The sequence below is a fragment of the Mizuhopecten yessoensis genome, unplaced genomic scaffold (assembly GCF_002113885.1).
Source record: "Mizuhopecten yessoensis strain PY_sf001 unplaced genomic scaffold, ASM211388v2 scaffold10771, whole genome shotgun sequence".
In the NCBI taxonomy this organism is placed as follows: Eukaryota; Metazoa; Mollusca; class Bivalvia; order Pectinida; family Pectinidae; genus Mizuhopecten; species Mizuhopecten yessoensis.
The window spans coordinates 159711-169428 of NW_018408713.1; the positions used below are offsets into that span (position 1 = coordinate 159711).

Sequence of the window (9718 nt, forward strand, 5' to 3'; positions counted from 1 at the left end):
TGTGTAATAAAGAACACTAACCATTGAATAAAGGAGGAGTGCCAATTCGGGCCTTCTGGTGGCTATCACCGATAAGTTTTATTTTTTGTATAAACATACCTTGGGGTTATGTCATCATGATATGGCATGAAATTAATGTCAGCTCGCGGATCGGAGACCATTCCACGATAAGAGGGGGTAAAGTGGGGGACCAAAATCACAAATACCCTCTTTTTTACAAAACTATTCGGTGTTTTTTTTTAAAGTTTCTTCATCATTTAGGTGTATTGCGTAACACTAAAGCAGCAAATAATGAAAATGGCTGAAAAGAGTAGCACATGGTTGATAAGTAGGTCGCTCTGAATTTGTTATATATTGGCTTAATTATGTCAACAATTCTTCCTTTTTTGTGCCTTATTACAACAAAATTGTATCTATAAGTATCTTAACCAAACCTCAAGAATTGGATAATTGATAATCTGTGCATGCGCATCGTTTACAGTCCACCTACGCGCCTATTACTGTATCGGGCACACGCCTACCTTTACTGATAATTTACCTTGTGGTTTGAATTCCCGTGATTGATGTCGACTGCTGACAGACAAACTAACAACACAGGGTTCCCAGACATACAGGTTGACTAAGACTATGGACAAAGTTTGTGGTCGCCAAAATGATCTAACATGGGAAATATGCTATTTCTTCGTGTGATATGAATGTCGATGCTTTGTGGTTTTGTTGTCACTGCCCGTTTTTACACTTTGAGTACGTGGCATTCTTTAGACTTCATCTAGAAGCAGGAAGACGCTAACCCTTCTGGAACACCTGGTCTTATTCTCCATGAACATTTTCAAGTTTTATTTTTTTAATCTTTCCTTTCTTTATATTTTACCATAGGTTAGTGATTTTGATTTCGAATATCGGTTTGTTGACACTTCGATATTCTCTTGTTGGTAGATCAAATTTGAATTCATCAAATATCAAAGACCAAAAAAAATAAAAGTGGGATATGCTAAAAAAAACTTCAATTTTCAAAATATTGGGGACATTTCGTTTTTTTAGATATATTTTCACTTCTTTTTTGTTTGATAACACATGATATATACGACGCTGTTTGTAAACGACGGACATTGTCATTTCAATTTAAAATGTATTTTTCATATTTGCATCGTCATTACGCGCACTCGACATACCGCTTATCTTATCCCTACATTAAAATATATTGGTGGTAAAATAAAAGATGAAATTAATCGTTGATAAAAAAAATGTATGATCTAACGGTTACATAATATACTTTATTAGACACGGATCATGTGCATGATAAATTTTAGTTTAAATTGACGTCATGGAATCAATAAGGTTTGTAACAGAACTGTCCAGGTGCTTTCGAGAGCTGTACAGTGCCTCCACGTACCTTATGTTATTAACATGTGACATTGAAACTAAATGGTTTGTGGATAGTGGTAATGGTGTTACGAATCTCTTTGTACCAGGTAATTGGATGCAATTCAATTTAATTTTTATGATAGAATCTGAATATTGAACTTATGTAATCACTGATATCAGCAGTACCGGTTAATTGAGGTTTCACCGAGTTCGTCAACGGAATTTATTAAGTGGGTCCCTAAAGGATCGAGGTAAGCGACCTCGGGTATCCCGCTGCATGATCGTACGAGTTGACTTATGAGGAAATCCGTAAAAGATCATGATTTATTTCAGTGTTCTCTTTTTCGTTAACACTGAAGAAAGCAAAATGATCTTCTGCACCCATTGCTACAGATCGAAATTTAATAAAGTATTCGACCATTCTTGTTGCAGCTTTATACTTTAGCGTATTTTCTTTTCGTCTTTGTCGTTTACTTGCTATTTTCTGTGAGACTATTAATTTGAGTGTAAGCAGACAAGTTATAGCCTCCGAAAGGACAATGCAATTTGTCAAATTTTGGAGGTAAACGCCCAATATTTATCAGGAGGTAAACATGTACAATTGCATGGTACAAAATAAAACACAGTAAAAACAACTAACATTAAAAAACCATAAAACCTGAAACAAGGTAATAGTTGATAGCGATTTTTTTAAAGCTAATGCTAGATTATGTTTGTTTGTTTGGGGTTAAGCAGCCTCACAACAGCTACGGTCACATGAAGACGGATGACACAGATGAAAAGAAAGAGTAGGAAAGAGAGAAAAGGACATGACAAAGAAGACACTGAAGTAAAGCCCCGATTCTGCCGGGGTCCTCGCATTACTTATCTCGATCGACATGCATTGGGATACAGCAGGTATTGACTTTCCACAGAGCTGAACAGGTTACGCTGATGTTAAAGTATATCCCTTCAGTACATCTTTAGATTATTGATAATAAGATTATTTATCAAAGTGAATTATTAAACAAAAATAAATAAATAGAAAATAGACAATATAGGGTAGTCAAATTTTCGGAGCGACCCACTACTTTATCAAAACACATAAACATGTGTATCACGGAACAGCTACATTATATCAGCACAAAAAAAAACCCTGACATAAATAGCAAAGGTTTTCTTGGCTAGCATAAGGCAGTCTTGTTTTCTGGAATACATTGTGTGTGTGTGCGATCAGCGGCAAAAAGATTTAAAACGTGTTCCAGGGAAAACTGACGCGTAAAGAAATGTACTGAGGCTGGGGAGTAGAACTGTCATGGAACTGTATACAGACGATTCGCCCAGTGATGATTAATTGTACTAAGAAGTAGAATCCCTCGCAATAACTTGATAAATGGTAAATACAGAGCTGTATATGTTAATATCTGTCTCTGCATTAGATATATTATCAGATTTAGTGAGCGTCGGGAAAAAATCAGAATTTGTAAAAGTGTACATAACACTAAAATTAAAATGATAGAAAATGTGTTTTTATATGAATATATATACAAACAGATAATGATAGAATATCGCATCTTGCACTAGGTATTCGGATTTTGCCCGTTCTGTTATCTCTTGGCTGCATAGCACCTCTATCTTTTAAGATCGGGAATATAGAAATAAGTCGGGAATTAATTTAGGAGCGGGACGACTGGTTCGCACGTTGTCAGTAAAATGTGACTGGGTGGGGGTGTTCTGCTGGGTGTCTTCGGCAGTATGTTTCAGTGAGATAGCACTATAAAGTCTGCATCAGTTCCGCGCTATCACAAGGAGACATACACGAACATATCGCAGCCTCCCAAAACACACACGCATACACTACACAAAAGTATCTTGCACACAGGGGAGGCCGTCCTTAAATGACCATAGCTGTTGATAGCACGTTAAACAATACTAAACCAAACCAAACCAAACCAAGTCGGGAATAGACCTAGAATAAATTTAAAGCCACCCCTTCATTACCAAACCTATCCTGGGCATGACGTTATCTTTCTGAAATACCCGTGTTTTATATGTTTCAATGTGCGTATTAATTATTGAAGTACATGTAATATTCAACCTTTGTAATCAGTAATTAAACATCAATACCATTCCTGGAAGTTAGCACACAGCCTTAAGTCTCCATGTCACAGTCAGGTAACAAACATCCTTAAGTCTCCATGTTACAGTAATGCAGCATACATAATTAAATCTCCATGTCACAGTAAGGTACAAATCTAGCACACAGCCTTAAGTCTCCCTGTCATAGTAAGGTAGCATACACCCTTAAGTCTAAATGCCCAGTAATGTAGCATACACCCTTAAAGCTCAATGTCACAGTTAAGTAGCAGGCAGCCTGAAGTCTCCATGTACAGTAAGGTATCATATATCTTTATGTGTCCATGTCACAGAAAGGTTCCATGTCGGAGTAATTAAAATGTATAATACTTGGGTCACCGTGTCACAGAAAGGTACCATACACACGTAAGTTTCCTTATTACAGTAAATTAAGGTACACCCTTTAGTCTCCATTTCACAGTAAGGTAGCACTCATTCTAAAGTGATATTGATCGATTTTGAATCCAGAAAGTAAAGCCCACACACACCTTTCAATGAATTAAAGTGTACGAACTACATAACGAGGCCTCCCTGTACATACTTGATTGTAATTCTACATGTAGCTACCGACAGCAGAAAACATAACAAACCATTGTATAAGCTCTTGTCAACAATTTCGAGTCTAATTCCGTAATGAGATGTCAGAATGGTGTTAAACTAGTCGCCTACATGTCCTAAGATGAATTATGGTCACTATCACAGTGAAATAACGTCTTGAAACCCACATCGTTTCAGAATGAATGTCATTATATCGTTTACATGGAGCCAAATTGATATATATTGCACGTGTCTAATTTACATAATTATAAAACTTGCCCTCCTTCGACCTTTAATATATAAACAACAATGTTATGTAAGCAGAGTTATAAAAAATTTGCACGAAAACTGATTTGCATTGTATAAATAGTCCACCGGGAGAAAATGCATTCATAATTCTGATTTTTAAATATCTTAAATGTAAATTTTAAACGAAACAGTTTCTGCATGAAGACATCCAACGTGTCACGGCCTCGTGATCAGATCTATGAAGTATAAACGATCGGGAGTCACGTTACCGCTCTCCTTCATATATTTCTGCACTTTTCTTCTTAATAAGAGAAAGCGATTTCGTTAATGCGAGAGCTGGAACAAATATGCTGGCATGATTTTACGAACAGCTTAGAATGATTTTTAAAAGCATTATTTTGAAATTGAGACCGACAGTTTAACATTTCAAATGGGTAGACTTAACGATTAATTTTTGTTAAGAAAAAACATTCTTTTTCATATTTGTTTGTTTACTATTTTTGTCGACCTTGCAGTAGTATGAGATGTAGGTTTAGGCCATCTGACAATGGAGTATAGTGTTACAGGACACATAATCCAGACAACAGATAAATATCGGACGGTTACCGATTTCATTCAACAAATGTTTAAAAAATCATATTTGATGTATTACCAATAGTACAAAGGGTCTGATATGATTAACCCTCTCACTATACAATATATTTATATTTAACATACTTATTACGCCCACAAAACCAGGAACTCCAACAGACCGCCAATTCTGGTAAACGAATTTCCGCATTTATAGGTGATGAAGCAAGTTATACACGAAATGTTCGATTGTTTACGCTAGCTATGATACAGGGGCGGAAGGACGGGACGAACGCACTGTACAAAAATAAACTGTTCTAGAATGCAAAGAACATTGAAAAACGGTACTTTTGATAAAAGATACGATTACCATAATTATACAGAAACATTTACTTATGAGAGATATATTTGGTTTTATAGGGTTTAACGTTCTATTAACAGCTGAGGTCGCCAGAGATTGCCTCCATGTGTGTAATGTATGCGTGCATGTATCGACATATACTGTATGTGTGCTTGAGGTGGTATGTTGGTGTATTTGCCTCCTTGCGACAGCGCGGATCTGATGCCGAATTTAGAGTTCTACTTCACTGAAATATCATGCCGAAGGCACCCAGCACAGCATTCCACCCGGTCACATTATATTGATAACGGGTGAACTAGTTTTTACTATTACCCTAGATGCTGAACGTTAAGCAGGGAACTACACAGTACTACGCAACTACAATTTTAAGGACTTAAACATCCTCCAGCCTGTGGAGCGAACCCATTGCCCTCTCACTTAGTGGGAGAACGTGCAACACTAAGTCGGAAAGTGAGGTATTGCCAACCAAGGCTCTAGGAAACAAAACGGTTGGTTGGAAGTAGACAGAATACATGATCAGGAACGCCACCAGAGCGCCAATTCTAGTAAACGGACTTCCTCATCGAGGTGATGACAAAAGTTATAAACAAACAGTTGTTTACGTATTCTGATTAGTTTAGAACAGGAGTTGGGTGAACACATTGTATAAAACAGGTGTAACATAGTGAGAACATTAGGTATTGTGCCTTTGGTCAATAATGACAAATTCGCCAACATTACTCTGTGTTTATTTGTATACTACAGGGAGTAACGGTGTCTCCTTCTGTCTTAAACTTTTAGTTTTCATTATTTATATACTACAGGGAGTAACGGTGTCTCCCTTTAACTTAAACTTTAAGATTTCATTATTTGTATACTACAGGGAGTAACGGTGTCTCCCTTTGTCTTAAACTTTTAGTTTTCATTATTTGTATACTTCAGGGAGTAACGGTGTCTCCTTCTGTCTTAAACTCTTAGTTTTCATTATTTGTATACTACAGGGAGTAACGATGACTCCTTCCGTCTTCAACTTTTAGTTTTCATTATTTGTATACTACAGGGAGTAACGGTGTCTCCTTCCGTCTTCAACTTTTAGTTTTCATTATTTGTATATTTCAGGGAGTAACGGTGTCTCCTTCCGTCTTAAACTCTTAGTTTTCATTATTTGTTTACTACAGGGAGTAACGATGTCACCTTTTGTATTTAACTTTTAGTTTTCATTCTTTGTATACTACAGGTAGTGGCGATGTCTCCTTTTTCCAATGATTTAGTTGAAAGTCGGTGTATACGACAGGGATTAGTGTTATCGTCCTTCTCTAAGACTCCGTATCTTAACAGAGATTAGCACTGTCTCCTTTATCTTAGACCGATGAGCAATCTGATCAAAATCATCAGTTACATGACTTCGTTGACTTCGTACTACGCCTGGACATCATGTTCAGGTGGAGTCATGTAACAGATGATATTGATCAGATTGGACCGATGAGTTATCAAAAATGGACTCATATGTATAATGTATTATACCGGAAGTGACGCTGTCCCCTGATCTCTCGTACATGTATAACTTATCCTCTGTTTGTATTACAGGAAATAGAGTTCTTCCCCTTTAACAGTAAATGTTAACAATACCACATTGAAATTATTCCTTAAATGAGAGTTAGATTGAGTCTGTCTCAAGACCCTTCCTCCCTGTCCCGAATTTGAAAACGTTCATGAATAGACGTAATTTTATGGTTTTATTTCATCACTATAACAACTGGTTCGTACGAAATCAGAACGTTTGCCCCTCTCGATTCTCCCCTATCACCCAGGCGTGAAAAAGGAATGAATATGCAAACAAACGAAACGACGCGATTTCTTAAAGATGTTCGAACGTTATATTTTCGTTGGCTATCGCAGAGGATAGTTATAAATGTTCAGTAGATTTTTTCTACAAGCAGTAACAAAATATGCAATAAATGCAACGTAGTCCGTTGCTGTTATTATAGTAAAAAGTAGCAATTTAATATATTGTCACGGGCCCCTTTTCGTTGTAAAATAGTAAGAAAAGTTCAGCCAATGACATTCCAGTATTTGTCATTAAAACAAAGAAAAAATAATTATATTCCTATGAATGAAACATCTTTATAGTGATATTGTAGAAGCGTGAAGCGTGTGGGATATTATCATAGATATATTGACAAATCTGCTATAATCCGATAGTTTTCTGATCGAAAACTGTTCGGGTGTTTCCGTCATATATTGTTGAAATGATCGGGGACCAATCATGACGTGATGTCAATTTCAATAAGTGACGGTAATTTTCAAACGGTTTCCGATTGACGTTTCTCGCCTTACGACATTTTTCCCGCGAAAAAAAGCTGTTCCATCATTTGGTAACAGGGTTTGTTTAAAGTTAAACAAACGCATCATGAACAAATAAAAAACGAAAGTAAGACAAACATTCAGCGAAAAAAAATACCAATTATTTTGGTATTTTGAACGTAAATATAATGATTGAAACGTTTTAAACAGTTATCATGTATGCAACACATTTCTGTGCAGATATAATTTCCAATATGGGCTATATGGGGATAGCTTGAACGGAACTGTGTTGCATACTATCAGACTAGCCGAAGACTAAATGTAGCACCAGAGTGGTTACCCCTGCCTAACACTTCTGTGAAACCATAATGCCATACAATTAACGTAAATGTAATCAATTACTTTAATATTCAGAATGTGTACATACTTTTTGACATGTCGGTTTAATATTCCATAATTACATTTAAGTACTAATCCAAGCCGCTAATAGATTGGTCTAAAAATCTGAAATTTAATTAATAACCTGGAAATGGTTTCACTTTACCGCAACGGACCATTATATTACCCCTGACATCACCCAGCAGTGATCAATTATTGACGAACTCATCATGAAAGTGACATACATAATCCGGTTACAATTTAAACCATTTATTGATGCAAATTACGACAACCAACAGACTGACAAAACATATGAGATCGTGTATATATAGACAAACAAATCCGAATATGACTCAGCTACATTTCTGACAACCTAATTATTTTAATGCCCCGATACCATGTATTAAACATTGTACGATTCGATAGCCTGATTCTCTGCATCACAATGTAATTCATATGAACAACGTGAAAAATCAATATCATTTCATTAACACTTTGTAAGTCATAAATCATATAAAATGAACCTAAAAATATATAATATCGATAATTTTCGAGAGAGAAACAAAGAACAAAAAATGTTACTTACTTCGTTAACACTTGTGATCTTCATCGGATGAAATAAAGGAATGATGATGCGAACACAGGCCATGAAAACGAAGATATATCCCAGGACCGGAAGCCAAATGACGCCGCCAAATAGGTAAGTCTCCACCGGGTAGCCCAGCATCATTATAGAGGACTGGTTCGAGACCATCAGAGAAATAAGAATGGGCAGGAACTTCATCTGTCTATTTCCAAGATGAAATTCCAGAGATGTTTTGTTTTTGCCTCCGGACACCGCATAGTACGTTCCTATCAGAATGGACGATAATATGACGAGAGCGAAGACGACGAAATCGACGGTAACAAATCCCAACTCGCTCATGTTTTAAGAGTTTCCTTTACAGCGGGGTGAAAGGTAATAATTAGAAACACATCCACGAGCTCTGCAGTGCGTAGAATCCGATGGTTTGTGTAATTAATATCTGTTGAAGTGATCTCAAATTCTTGGAAAGTAACCTGAACGCATTCAGATATTAATTATACTAACTGAGTATAACACCTACAAGTTTGTAGCCCTAGTCTGTATAGCTAACCGCTATATCGTCTGCATCAGAGCTCCGCTTGAATCAGTCAAGGTAATCCGACTGTGATCACCGGCATTCCGGTTAGCAAAGCTACCCCAGTGGAATGATGACGACGGCAGAGCGATTCATTGATTGGACTTCCCTATTTGCACTTTCCGTCCATGCAGTTATAAAGTTAAGCGCAGACTGCAAACATCGCCTCAACGCTTTATCACGAATACAAACGAGCGATACATATTACTGCAATCCATTTCATTCATGTCATTTCGTAGGTATGAAACATGAACCTGTGAAAAATGCTTCTAGACGTTTACATTTCATCCATTCACAAAAAATAATACACATTGAAATACCTATTATATTGGTAGCTGCATAAATCTATATAGTCGAAGCGTTGTTCTTTAGGTTAGTTCCCAGTTTAATCACAATAGTCATTTATAGGACAGTTCAATTCCATTACCACATCGTAATGAAGAGTATCTGACTTGTAATATGCCAGTAGGAGCAGTGTCGGTGACGTTACGGTGACGATGGTCGCCTACCCATTGAACAATACACTGGCCGCGTGCGGAAGTTTTTTTATGACCATTTCATTTTGTATAACACTAGAACTGCATTAGAATTTAAACGTACCGACTTATGTATGAACATATATATATATATGTACACAATACAACTTCACTGCCGCATACAGACTGCGATTGTAAGCACACACTGTTAGCAGTGGACCACC

The 9718-nt window shown here is 36.7% G+C and overlaps 1 protein-coding gene across 1 annotated transcript in view; it reads right to left on the reverse strand.

Annotated features, from left to right (window-relative positions):
- The window catches only part of LOC110462358 (sodium-coupled monocarboxylate transporter 1-like), a 43064-nt gene extending 33577 nt beyond the window's left edge, over nucleotides 1-9487 (reverse strand). Inside the window, exon 1 of the mRNA XM_021516292.1 lies at nucleotides 8445-9487. Coding sequence (XP_021371967.1) covers nucleotides 8445-8783 — 339 coding nt within the window. The 5' untranslated portion in view covers nucleotides 8784-9487. The remainder of the gene's footprint in view (nucleotides 1-8444) is intronic.
- Nucleotides 9488-9718: the final 231 nt, after the last annotated feature.